Source organism: Mustela nivalis, assembly GCF_964662115.1.
Source record: "Mustela nivalis genome assembly, chromosome: 18".
In the NCBI taxonomy this organism is placed as follows: Eukaryota; Metazoa; Chordata; class Mammalia; order Carnivora; family Mustelidae; genus Mustela; species Mustela nivalis.
Genome location: NC_139037.1, coordinates 43579819 through 43594369, shown reverse-complemented (window position 1 = coordinate 43594369; position 14551 = coordinate 43579819). Strand labels below are relative to the sequence as shown.

Here is a 14551-nt window from a genome sequence, read left to right as displayed (position 1 = left end):
AGGGACATGGATGGGTTGAATAGGTGTGGCTATTAAGGGGTAGCAGATGGGGCTCATCTGAGGTTATGGAACTGACTGTGGTGGTGGTTCCGGGAATCTGTACATGAGGTCAGCATGCCCCACACAGCACACACAGACACATGTGAGCATATGTACAAACTGATGAAAATGGAGTATGGTGTGTAGCCTGGTTAACAGTATTATACAGAATCAGTTTCCTAGTTTTGATATTGTATCACAGTATATGTCACTGGGGGGAAGCAGGGAGAAAGGTTCAGGACTGAACGTACTACTTTTGCAACTTCCTGTGAGTTTATAATCATAAGAGATTAAAACTTAATCATAATTTAAAAAGTAAAAAATGTAAGTAAAGATTTAAGAGTCAATATCAATCCCAGACCAACCTAAGAGTCTTATTTTTGTTCTATGTTTCATTTTCTTGTACAAATACCTTTTTCTCCCAATTTTCAGACTTGCAGAGCCTCTCTGGCCTCAGCCTTTCCATCCCCACAAAGGCGTCTTGGGTGTGGGGGCTGGGGCTCCTGCTCCCAGGCATAGCCATCACCGGGGAGCTGAAGACTGTCAAGACTGTTGCCATGTGCACAGCCTCCCCTCTGGATGGCCTTGTCAGGGTGTCCTTGCAGGCCCCACGGTTTCGCGGTGGACGCAGGGACTTACACAGCCTGTGGGCAACCCGTGCGCATGCGCAGTGCTCTGACTGGGCTGGGTGGGAGTTACCTGTGTGACGTCTACTTGGACAAGGAGAGTAAACAGAAAATAGCTTCATTTTTGTCTCTCATTGTCACTTTAAATATGCTCAGTGGAGCTAGATCTTCCCTGATCCCGCAGTAAAATTTATTTAAAGATCATGATTTTTTTTTTTAATCGCTTCTACCTACTACAAATGGTTTCAACTCAGTAATAAAAATGTCCAGTCTTTATGGCTGAGTGAAAATTAAGACTCCTTCTTCTGCTTCAATCTGTTTGCAGTTTATGGTAAATTGCTTTTTCAAAAAATGAGTGCAACTATATTTTTGGTCCCACTTGGTCTTCCAGACACTTGCCACTTTTCCCATCAGGAAGTGGAGACAGTTTCCCCTTTCCACTGAAGCTGGGTGGGCCTTATAAATTGCGAGTACAGTGGAAATGATGCTATGTGTTTCTGAGGCTAGGTGTGAAAAGTGATATAGCTTCCAACTGGATCTTTCTTGGGACTTTTTCCTAGAACCTTGAGCTGCAGTGTAAGATGTCTAAGGCTACCACGTTCTTAAGAAGCCCAAATTAGCCCACACAGAAAGACACTTGGAGAACCCTAAGATTACATTAAATAAGAGAGATGTCCCACCAGCTCCCAGTGGCTTTTGGAACTCTGCACAATTTTTCAGGTTCAGCTATCATGAAAAATTTGAGCCCGAACTGTCCAGCCAGATTGTTCCAGGATTCCTGACCCAGGGTAATCATGAAAGATAATCAATTATTGCTGTCGTTTGAAACCATTAAACTGGACAGACTGGATATTCAAACAGACAATGATAGATCATATATGACAACAGAATTCTTATCTACAAACTTTGTAGCAACCAACTAGTTTCCAATCAGGAAACCAAACTACAACCTTGGCAGTGATCACCCTACAACATTTAGGCTTTGGACAATGACTGCTAGCTCCTCCCCGCCCCCACCCCTCGCCTCTGTTCTGTGTTCAGGACCAACCAGAAAAAAACCAAATTCGATCCCCAAACCAGCCATATAATATGCAATGCTTCTTTATGCCAATAACCTCCAGTGTATTTCTGAAGCCTTCCTTTTTTCTCTCTAAAGTTTTCCTGCTCCCCTGCCTGCCTTTGAGCTCTACCAAACGCAAGTGATGGTGGCTGTAATACCAGTAATTTGAAACAACCTAAGGATAACAGGACAATTACATAAGTGGCCTGTAGAATTTACAAAATACTGCTGAAGTACACTTCGTGTTCAATATATATTTGATTGAAAAAGCAGGTTAAGATGATGAAAAATATTCACATAAAGCATATAAGCTTAAATACAGCTACGTCTGAATAGAGTGATTTCAGGCATTTTTTACACCTGATTGCAGAGGGCGGAGACACGTATCTGTTTTTGTGCGTTTGGCTCCAGCCTGCACCACCCGCACGTCTCCTGCTGAGACCGCGAGTTCACCTGCCCGGGTCTCTAGCCTCCGGGAGGGACTGCGAGCGCGCCCCCCGGCCTCCGCGGGGGCTTCTGGGAGTTGTGGTCCAGCCGGTAGGCCCCGCGTCCTTTAGCGCGGGGGCACCAGCCGCCGGCCTTCTGGGTTTGCAGCGCGGGTGGGCTGGGTTGGTTCCGGAACGCGGCACATGTAGGTCTCGTGGCGGCCTCGGTGCCCAAGACCTCCAGACGGACGCCCAGAGAGGTGAGTCCCCCCGTTTTACGGGTCGAGGGCGGCGGGAATAGCGGTGAGTCCCCGGGTCGTGTGAAGGGGAACCGGGGAAAACCGAACGTTCGGGACTCGCGGTGTCTGGAGGGAGACATAGGGGGCTTCTGGGTTCCACTGAGATGCGGCGGATGACTGTGTGTTCCCAAGTTGGTGAGCTGTAATGCATCCTTGGGTTCGGTGGGGCGGGGGGGGGGGGGCGGCAGAAACCGGGAGCCCTTGGTTAAATCTCTCCAGGCATTTTGGTTTTGGGGGAAGCTGGGACATGGTAACCCCAGGCTGGTAGGGAGAGGACAGTGAGGTAGGGTACGGCGGCGTGGGGAGGGTCGGGGGTGGAGACTGTCTAGGTCTACCTGTTCTAGGGTGTTTGTGGAAGTGTCTAGATCTGTGCCTTCTGGGGTTTGAGAGATGAGGGAGGAGTTAGTAGTAAGTGGTTGCTCCTGGATGTGGTATGTGGTGGGGAACTTGAGTCTTCTGAGTGAGGCTGTGTTCTGGCATCCCTGGATTTGGAAATGCAGCTTGGACATTGAGGAAAGGCGGCAGAGTCTTGTTTCCCCGCTTTTGTTGTAGATGTTCCTATGAGACCACCTTCACCTCTGACTCAGAGGGCTTTTCCAAAAGAGATGGGTTATTAGAAGGATGGGCAGGCTGTTCTGGACACCAGGCTAAACCAGACCCTCCATGGATTGCCAGAGAACTGCCCCACTTTGCATCTAAGAAGTCCTAGAGCTCAAAGAGGTCAGTAGCTTCTTAGAACTCTCAGGTGCCATGGAGTTAAATGACCTTCCCCTGGAGCCTTGGCTCTGGGGATGGCAAAGTCAGGAGTGTCTCATCTGGTAATCACCTGCACAGGTATCTGCAAAAGAGAATTCTCCATACTCTTGGCCAGAAAGGCTATAGGGGTGTTGTTTTCACTTTGTTGTCTCAGTGGAAGCTATAGGCCCAGATGTTAAAGGCGGAGTGCCCCAGTTGTGAATTTGGTATCCCAGGTGACCCCTGAGTCACAGCCTGGCTGTATCTCCCCAAAGCCCCTCTGAGTGCAGAGATTGCAGGATACCTGTGTTCTATATTCTTCATGGTCTTGCAGGTGATGTTGGTTCTTGACGCTTTTTTTTTTAAGTTTTTATTTTAATTCCACATAACATACTGTGTTTTATTAATTTCACGTGTACAATATAGTGACCCAACATCTCCATACATCATCCTGCACTCATTAGGACAAATGCAGTCATTAATGCACATCATCGATTTAACCCATCCCCCTAACCTTCTTCCCTCTGGTAACCATCAGTTTCTACTCTATAATTGAGTTGGTTTCTTGATTTCCCGCTCTCTTTTTGTTTTCCCTTTGCTTGTTTGTTTTGTTTCTTATGTCTACATATGAGTGAAAGCATATGGTATTTCTTTTTCTCTGACTGATTTTATTTTATTTTACTTAGCATTATACTCAGTAGTTCTATCCATGTCATTGCTAGTGACAAGATTTCATTCTTTTTTATGGCTGAATAATATTCCATTGTGTGTGTGTGTGATACTGCCTCTTCTTTATCCATTCCTCAAATGATGGACACTTGGGCTGCTCATATCTAGCCTATTGTAAATAGTGCTGCTATAAACATCAGAGAGCATGTATCTGTTTGAATTAGTATTCTTGTGTTCTTTGCATAAATACCCAGTAGTGCGAATGCTGGATCATAAGGTAGTTCTATTTTTATCTTTCTGAGAAACCTCCCTGCTGTTTTCCATAGTGGCGACATCAGGTTGCATTCGGAGCAACAGAGCAAGAGGGTTCTTTTTTCTCCATATTCTCACCACACCTGTTGTTGTGTTGTTTTAGCCATTCTGACAGGTGTGAGGTGTTCTCTCATTGTACTGTTCATTTGTATTTCCCTGATGATGAGTGATATTGAGCATCTTTTCATGTGTCTGTTGGCCATCTGTATGTTTTCTTTGGAGAAATAGCTGTTTATGTCTTCTGCCCATTTGTTAATTGGATTATTTGTGTTTGGGGTGTTGAGTTTTATTTAGTTCTTTATAGATTTCTCGGATACTAGCCCTTTATTGGATTTGTTATTTACAAATGTCTTCTCCCATTCTGTAGGTGCCTTTTGGTTTTCTTTGTTTCCTGTGCTGTGTAGAAGCTTCTCATTTTGATATAGTCCCAACAGTTTAATTTTACTTTTGTTTCCCTTGCCTGAGGAGAAGGAAATTGCTATGGCCAATGACAAAGAAGTTACTTCCTGTGCTCTTTTCTAGGATTTTTATGGTTTCAGGTCTCCATTTAGGTCTTTAATCCATTTTGAATTTATTTTTGTGTACGGTGTAAAAAAGTGGTCTAGTGTCATTCTTTTACATGTTGCTGTCAGTTTTCCCAACACCATTTGTTGAAGAGACCATCCTTTTCCCATTGGATAGTCTTTCCTGCTTCATCAAAGATTAATTGACCATATAATTGTGGGTTTATTTCTGGATTTTCTATTGATGCTTTTATTTTCCTTTTAGGTGGGGTTGGATCTGCGCAGGCTGGCTATGAGGATTTATGGCATGGGACTCAATTTCCATTTCTCCCAGCTCCCTATTCTGCCTTCTTTGGACTCTGCTGGCCCAAAGTGATTTGTAAAAAGAGGAGAAAATGGCCTGCAAGTTCCTGGCAGCAAGACACCCAGCGAGTGGGATGTAACCTCTTTTGTGCAGTAGTCCCCGTCCCCAGTCAGGTGACATGTGTTTGTTCACTTCCTTGCAGAGCCCATCAGGACTCTAAGACAAACATGAAACACAGCACAACTTTAAGATACTCCAGAGGAAAGCCCACTCTCCCTCCTCCGTGCACTCACCCTACCCCATGACCACATCAGAACTGTGGCACACCTTAACCTTCCATTAGTTTAGGTCACAATTTAGGTCACAAATGGTCCAGTATCTTTTCCACAAGCCCCAGTGTCTACTTTGGACACTGAGAAGTGCTGTCCTTCCTTGAGGGCTTTGTAGGCCTTGTTAAGGTTTTGGGTTTTTACTGCAATGGATTTTAAAATTTAAATGGCACCAAATTTACAGAAGAACTGCAATAATAGTACAAAGAACACCAGTATTGCCTTTACTCATATTCATCAATTGCCAGGGTATTTTTGGCCACAGTTACTTTATCATTGCATCTCTATGTATTTATCATTTTCTGAATCATTTGAGGGAAGTTGTAGACATTATGTCTTTCACCTATAATTACTTTGGCACACATCTTCTATATGCAAGAACAGCCCCTTAAATGACCATAGTATAATTTAGAAAATTTAACACTGATTCAGTACTATTGTCTGATCTCCAACCCATAATTAAAATTTGCCAGTTGTCTTAATTACTTTCTTTACGGCTTTTTTACCCTGTTACCTCTCTTTAGTCTTCTTTATTTTTTATTTTTATTTTTTTTAAAGATTTTTTTCTTTTTTTTTTTTATTTGACAGACAGAGATCACAAGTAGGCAGAGAGAGAGAGGGAAGCAGGCTCCCCACTGAGCAGAGAGCCTGATGAGGGGCTCTGAGCAGAGAGCCTGATGCAGGGCTCGATCCCAGGACCCTGAGACCATGACCTGAGCCGAAGGCAGTGGCTTCACCCACTGAGCCACTCAAGCACCCTCTTTAGTCTTCTTTAATCTGGAACATTTTCTTTAATGTTTCTCTGCCTTTTTTTTTTTTTTTGACTCTCTAATTTCATTTTATTTTTTCAGTGTTCCAACATTCATTTTTTAGGCACCACACCCAGTGTTCCACGCAATACATGCCCTCAATACCCATGACCAGGCTCACCCATCCCCCCATCTCCCTCCCTTCCAAAATCCTGTTTGTTTCTCAGAGTCCACAGTCTCCCATGGTTCATCTCCCCTTCCTATTTCCCCCATTCACTCTTCCTTTCCTTCTCCTAATGTCCTCCGTGTTACTCCTTATGCTTCGCAAGAAAGTGAAACCATATGATAACTGACTTTCTCTGCTTGACTTATTTCACGCAGCATAATCTCCAGTCTTGCCCATGTTGATACAAAAGTTGGGTATTCATCCTTTTTGGTGGGAGGCATAATATTCCATTGTATATATGGACCACATCTTCTTTATCCATTCGTCTGTTAAAGGGCATCTTGGCTCTTTCCACAGTTTGGCGACTGTGGCCATTACTGCTGTGAACATTGGTGCTTGATCTTGGTTTATGATGGGTGCGGGCTCAGCTATTCTGTAGAATATTCCTCAATTAAGATTTATTTGATCGTTCTTCTTGATTAGATTTAGGTTTTACACTTTTTGCAGAAATGATGCAGAAGTGATGTGTCCTCAGTGTATCATTATTGGATAACATATAATATTGATTTGTTTCATTACAAGTGATACTAACTTTGATGACTTAACTAAATTAATGTAGGGTTGGCAGCAGTCAGTTAAGTGTTTGACTTTTGATTTTGGCTCAGGTCATGGTCTCAGTGTCCTGGGATTGAGCCTGCATCGGGCTCCATGTTCCGTGCAGATTCTCCTTGGGAATCTCTTTCTCTCCCTCTCTCTCTGCCCCTCTTTCCACTTGCACTCTCTTTCTCTCAAAATAAAATAAAATAAAATCTTAAAAAAAATCAATGTAGGGCCTGCCAGGTTTCTCCACTGTGGAATATTTGGGGTTTGGAACAGAAGAGGCAGACCTCTTAAGCCAGCTGTCACTGTCATGTGGAAGGTATATGGAAGCCTATGAGGACAGTGAAAAAATTACCAGGGCTACCAGGGTTGACGGGAACTGGTGGGTAGGAAGAGTGCAGAGGATTTTTAGGGCAGTGAAAATACTCTGTATGATACCATAATAGTGGGTACATATCATTATACATTTGTCCAGACCCAGAGAATATACAAAATCAGGAGTGAACATGATATAAATTGTGGACTTTGGCTGATTATGATGTACTCATGGAGGTTACTCAGTTATACTGCATGTACCTACGGGGGACGTTGAGAATGAAAGAGGCCATGCATGTGTGGAGGCGGGGCTTATATGGAAAATCTTTGTAGTTTCCCCTCAATTTTGCTGTGAACCTTGAACTGCTTAAAATAAAGTCTTAAAAAACCTACATAACATCACATTTACCATCTTACCCATCTTTAAATGAACAGTATGGTAGGGTTAACTATATGAACATTGTTGTGTAGCTAATCTCTAGAACTTTTTAATCTTTCAACACTGAAACTCTGTACCCATTGAACAGTAACTCCCAATTCCCCCCCACTCCCCACTCAGTCCTTCACTTCTTTAATCACGGTTTCCCTTAAGTCTGTGAGGATCGCTGTATTGGCCCTTTTGAAGTCTTTTTCTGATGAATCTGACACCTGGTCATTGTCACAGGCAGTTTCTATTTCCTGCTTTTGCAGGGTGTGGGTCATACTTTCCTGTGAACCTGCATGCCTCATCGTTTGTGGTGAAACTGGACATTCTAGATAATATATTGTAGCAACTCTGGGTACTGGTGTTGTCCCTCAGCCCAGCTAAGCCTCATTACTCATCTGCAACATGCTCAGACCTATGAGGTCATAGATTTACTTTGTTTCTCAACAAAAAACTACTTTCTAACTTACAAAATGACATATTAAGAGTTCTGGTAGGGGCATCTGGGTGGCTTAGTCAGTTAAGTGGCTCCTTCAGCTCAGGTCATGATCCCAGGGTCATGGGATCGAGTCCCACATTGGGCTCCCTGCTCAGCAGAGAGCCTGCTTCTCCCTCTCCCTCTGCCTGCTGCTCTGCCTACTTGTGCTCTCTATCTCTCTGTCAAATAAATAAATAAAATCTTTTGAAAATAAAATAGAGTTGTGGTAAATTTTTCCTCATGCTGAGGAGTCTAGTTCTTTAATTTAAATTCCAGCTTCTACTGAGAGAGCTGGTTGGCTGGCTCTCTTGCAAGGCTGCTTTTGTGTGCATAGAAAGAACTAGGGGTGCCTGGGTGGCTCAGTTGGTTAAGCGGATGCCTTCAGCTCAAATCATGATCTCAGAGTCCTGGGATCGAGTCCCACATTGGACTCCTTGCTTGGCGAGGAGTCTGCTTTTTCCTCTGCCTGCCATTCCCCTGCTTGTGCTCTTTCTCTCTGTCAAATAAATAAGCAAAATCTTTAAAAAAAAAAAAAAAGAAAAGAAAAAGAAAAATTCTTGGAAAGGAAAAGCTACTTGAACAAAAAGGAGTTTAGGAAAGTGGTACTTCAGGCAGCAAATTTACAATAGTGAAATCTTTATAATAACCATAACTGATTAGGAAATTAATAAATGAAGGAGAAAAGATTCTATTCACAAAAGCAGCAAAAATATCAAACTCATTTCCTTGAACCTAAGGGGGAAAAAACATGCAAGATCTTTAAGAAGAATGCAATAAACTCCCTGAAGGACAAGAAAATTACCCATTTGTTTTTTAGATTTTAAGAGGTGATTTAAAGTTACAGCTGTATTTAGAACAATGATAAGTTTTTTTAAAAAAGAATATTATGGAAAAATAAATGTTCCAGAAGTCACTGGAAAATGTATATATAAAACACACACACACATACAAACTTTAATTAGTGTCAAGAATATCTCATCTGTAATATATGTAAACATTTAATAAACTCTTGGATTCATCACTCTTTGTGTGTTTTGGATTTTAGATCTGGATTTCTTTTTTTTTAGTGGGCCAGAAGTACAAAGGGATCTTTGGCCCTTTAAGAGTATTTACTTTTTAAAAGGCTTTGTAACCTTTATTATAAATGTTAATGAGGGTAAGGTAATTAAGGAAATTTTGGAAAACTACAAAAGACAGAAATAAAGAAGTTGGGGTGCCTGGATAGCTCAGTCCATTGAATGTCTGTCTTCGGCTCAAGTCACCACCCGAGGGTCCTGGGATCCAGCCCTACATCAGACTTCCTGTTCAGCGGGGAGTCTCTCCCTCTGCTATTCCCCCTGCTTGTGCTCTCTGGCTTCCTCTCTGTGTGTCAAATAAATAAAATCTTAAAAAATAAAGAACTCCCAATTCCAACAGTTTTTAATAAAAGAATAGGATATAGAAACTGAAAGACCTCCCATTTCTCCCCAAAGGTAACCATTATAAACAACTTGATATCTCTTTCCAGACCTTTTGCATTTACTTGTAACCCACATGTGTGTATGTATCTGTTTTTTTTTTTAATCTGCAGTCTGCATTTTTTTCTCCGAACATTGTAACACGAACCTCTTTCTAATGTAATCTATAACATTATCTTCTCTTTAAAGAATTTTTAAGACTCTCTGTTATTGTGTAACTTTGCTAACTAGAGTTTTTTAGAATCACTGTAATTTTATAAATTTGTACAAAGATTTTAAGTGAATGTGCATTGCATACAACAAATTATACAAATAATAAGGTAAAGTGTGGAATTTTTATATAATTGCACATTGAAGAAACCACCACCCAAATAAATATAGAATATTTCTGTCACCTTACAAAGTTCCCTTTGTGCCCCACCCCAGTCAGTTTTTCCATAGGGAACCACTATCTCTGATTAGCTTTGCCTGTTCTAGAAGTTTGTACTCACTTCTTCACTTAGCATAACATCCATGAGACTTGTCCAACTGAATGTTAACATTCAGTTATTTCATTTCTTAGTGTGTAGTCTGTATTTGTTTAAAAACATTTTGCTTATTAAACATAGTGCCTGTTAAAAGTAATAGATATTGCTGAGTAGAAAAGTTAAACATTTGTAAACATACAGTTTATAAACAGTTGTAAACATACAACTGAGTAGAAAGTTAAACATGAAATTAATTAGCCAATGTCTAGTTTCCCATCCAATGAATTGATGATCATTTACTTCTATGTATAAAAGTCATACTTTAACCAACTGAGCCACCCAGGCGTCCCTATGTATAAAAGTCATACTTAAAAAAAAAAACTTACAAAAATGCATCTCTACAGACTGGCTACTTTCTTTGTGAAGTTCTATTAAATTTACCTTTGTCAGTATATACAGAGGTGCCTCATTCTTTAGCAGATGCACAGTATTGTATGGTCAGGTGTGAATGTACTTTCCGATGGTTGAAAGCTCTTCATGGCACCTGGGTGGCTCATTGGGTTGGGCCTCTGCCTTTGGCTCGCATCATGATCTCAGAGTCCTGGGATGGAGCCCCGAGTCAGGCTCTCTGCTCAGTGGGGAGTCTGCTCCTTCCTCTCTCTCTGCCTACTTGTGATCTCTCTCTCTGTCAAATAAATAAATAAATTTTTAAAAAGATTTTTTATTTATTCATTAGACAGAGATCACAAGGAAGCAGAGACTCAGGCAGAGAGGGAAGGGGAAGCAGGCTCCCCGCTGAGCAGAGAGCCCGATGTGGGGTTTGATCCCATGACCCTGGGCTGAAGGATCATGACCTGAGCTGAAGACAGAGGCTTTAACTCACTGACCCACCCAGGTGCCCCAATAAATAAAATCTTAAAAAAAAAAAAAAAAGAAAAGTCTTCACTGTTACAAATGTCTGCTACAGTAATTATCTCTGCACTCATATCTTCATGCTTTTGTGCAGGTCTTACACATAGAGTTGGAATTGTGGGGCCGAAGGTGTCTTGTACATTTAAAACTTTTTTGTAGTAAATGGAACTTTTTGTATTGAGGATTAGTTCACACATGATAAGCTTCACATATTTAAAGTGTTAATTTGATATATTTTGAGGTGTTTTTATACACTTGTGAAAAATATCATCTCAATCAAGATAAGGTTTCTATCACCCCTAAAAGTTTCCTCATTCACTTTTGAAATCCCTACTTTCTGACCCTCAGGTTGGTGTATGGAAAATTTCTGTCCCTCCACAATTTTGCCGTGAACGTAGAGCTGCTCAATTTGATGGATAAAATGAAATTGTTGCCCCCAAGAAGACTGTACCTGTGTATGTTCCAACAGCATATGAGATAATTTTCTCATAGGCCCTAGTGATACCATTTTTGGTATAATTGAGATGATTGGCATTGTTTGCAAATTAGCTAGATTAAGTAATAATACTGTGTGAATGTTAAGTCTGATTTTGATGACCTTGCTGTTTTTACGGGAGAGAATGTCCTCGTTCTTAGGAAATACCTACTGAAGAATTGGGTCATAGCGAGCCATGGGGTCTGTAACTTTCCCTCACATGGTTTGGAAAAGAATTGTGTGTGCGGAGGGAGAGAGAATAATAAAGTAAATGGGCCGAATATTAACAACTGGTGAATATGAGTCAAGGTTCTTGGTGTTACTCTTGCTGGTGAATATGAGTCAAGGTTCTTGGTGTTACTCTTGCTACGTTTCTATAAAATACGAGGTTATCCAAAAAACCTACAACCATGGGTTCTATCACCAACATTGCATGGATCTGGGATGGGGTCTGCATTTTTGACAAGTTTCTTCAAACCATACTTGGGGCTCCACTTCCTGACCTTATCACTGCCTGTTCACCACACTGAGCATTATTACTGTTTTATATTGCAAATGGGTCTCTCTTTTTTTTTAATTTTTTAAAAAGATTTTATTTATTCATTTGACAGAGAGAGAGATCACAAGTAGGCAGAGAGGGAGGCAGAGAGAGAGGAGGAAGCAGGCCTCCCACCGAGCAGAGAGCCCGATGCAGGGCTTGACCACAGGACCCTGAGATCATGACCTGAGCCGAAGGCAGAGGCTCTAACCCACTGAGCCACCCAGGTGCCCCACAAATGGGTCTCTTTACTGAAGTTCCCCAAAATTCCTGGAACTTCTCTTGTTTGAGAAATAAATACACATTTTTATGAGTGTATAAGTAAATACAAAACGTGATATCGGTGTACAATAGATTTACTCACCTTTCTCAGTCAGAGGATCTTCACAGATACCAAAGCCTAGATCTGACTTGTGTTAGGGCCTTCAGTCACACTGCAGGGCCCTAATCCACAAGTCTTTCCCCTCACGCAGGGCATATACAGTACAAACCAGAGATGATTTTCCATTTTGAACAAGAAGATGAAGTATGGGTAGAGGAAGAAATGCCAAGAAGCTCCTATTCAGGTGAGAACCAGCCAGCCAGGAGTAAATGCCATCAGTAACCACAAATCCATGAAGAGATGGGTAGCAGTTTTAAAAATACATATTATTTGGGATGCCTGGGTGGCTTAGTTGGTTAAAGCCTCTGCCTTCGGCTCAAGTCATGAATCCAGAGGCCTGGAATCGAGCCCTGCATTGGGCTCTCTGCTCAGCAGAGAGCCTGCTTCCCCTTCTCTCTCTATGCCTGCCTCTCTGCCTACTTGTGATTTCTGTCTAATAAATAAATAAAATCTTTTAAAAAATACAAATTATTTGACTTTTTATGTTTTCAATTGAAAATATGTAAATATTTTTTGATTGGAGACAAGTACCTTTTTTTAAAAGATTATTTTTTATTTATTTGACAGATGGAGATCACAAGTAGGCAAAGAGGCAGGCAGGGAGAGGAGGGGAAGCAGCCTCCCTGCTGAGCAGAAAGCCAGATGCGGGGCTTGATCCCAGGACCCTAAGATCATGACCTGAGCCGTAAGGCAGAGGCTTAACCCTCTGAGCCACCCAGGTGCTCCGAGACAAATACCTTTCTTATAAGAGCATTAAATGCTCAGGCTCCTTACATGCTTATGAATCAGCCTTACCATCTTATTTGTTCCTCATTAAAATTTTTGACAGGTGTTCACTCCATATTTGATGTGTGTGTGTGTGTGTGTGTGTGTTAAGCTCTACACCCAACACATGGCTTGAATTCATGACCCTGAGATCAAGAGTCGTATATTCTCCCAACTGAGCTAACTAGGTGCCCCTGTTCATTTCATACTTGTAAAAGTTATATTTTTAACTTTTTGATAATTATGCTTTAAAAGCACTAACACATTTGTAGTTCATGGAATTTAATCCAGTGTTTTAGTAACACTTAATTTCCTCACTAAGGAGAGGGCCTTCTATATGTTCCTTTTACCACTGAAACAAAAATGAAAAACCCAAGGTCAAGAGGACAAAAACCAACAGCCCAACATTTCTCTACTTTACAGAGCTTTTTGGTCTTCCCAGCACTGCCTGAGAGTGTGTCCAGGTGCACTGTGCATCCTTCGACAAAACCCCTGCTCACTTTTGTCATCTCATTTTTTGGTCCCAGGTGTCAAGGATGAGAATGATGGGATTCTCCCTTGACAAGTATCTCCAAGAGAAAAACCCTACCGTGTGGGGGTTTCTCAGTGTGGCCAAGACTTCAGACAGCTCAGAAACCACCTACTTCACCAGCAAACCCATACAGGAGAGAAGCCCTTGCCATATAATGGGCGTGGAATAGCCTTCAGTGTAAGGACAGCCGACCTTAACCTTCCCAGGCTCCTATCCAGAGAAAAGCCCTACCAGTGCACGGAGCGTTCCAGAGTCTTCAACTCATGATCCACTCTGAGAAGGCACAGGAAGGACCACGTGGGAAAGAAACCTCACACATGTGAGGAATGCGGGAAGGACTTCAGCTGCAACTCTAACCTGTCCATCCACCCACGAGTCCACATGGGTGAGAAGCCCGATATGTGTCAAGTGTGCAGGAAGGACTTAAGCTGTAGCTCCAACCTCTTGAACCACCAGCGTGTCCACATGGGCGAGAAGCCCTTCAGATGCCGTGACTGTGGCAAGGACTCCATCTGCGGGGCAGCCCCGCAGATCCACCAGAACGTCCACACAGGAAGGAAGCCCCATGCTTGCGAGGTATGTGGCTGGGGCTTGACTTCACGCTCTGCGCTGGCGTGACACTGGCAGGACCATGCAGGAGACAAAGCCTAAGTGTGTGACACATGTGGCCAAGGTTTCAGCCAGAGGGTCAACCCAGCGCATCCATACTGGGGAGAGACCATTCCGGTATGAGGCCTGTGGGAAGCAGTTTGGCCGGAGCAAGGACCTGGGCCTCCACCAGAGGGTCCACACCGGAGAGCGGCTCTATAGGTGTGGGGCTTGTGGGAGGGGCTTCAGGCACCGCTTATCCCTCAAGAGACACCAGGGGGTGCACACAGGGGAGAGGCCCTATCCCTGTGCCATGTGTGAGAAAGTGTTCAGTCAGAGAGTCCACCTGAGACGCACCAGAAGGTACCCTGTAGGGAGAAATTTTCGGGACTAGACGTGGGC

General features: G+C 42.6%; 1 protein-coding gene across 1 annotated transcript; it reads left to right on the top strand.

Moving 5' to 3' along the window:
• Positions 1–702: 702 nt before the first annotated feature.
• On the top strand, positions 703–14137 carry LOC309853275 (uncharacterized protein; the record flags this gene model as incomplete). The annotated part of the gene is made up of 4 exons (XM_082711114.1): positions 703–766; positions 2096–2410; positions 4934–5145; positions 13557–14137. 4 exons carry the CDS (start codon positions 703–705, stop codon positions 13728–13730), a joined length of 765 nt encoding a protein of 254 aa, XP_082567240.1. The 3' UTR covers positions 13731–14137.
• Between the last annotated feature and the right edge of the window lie 414 nt (positions 14138–14551).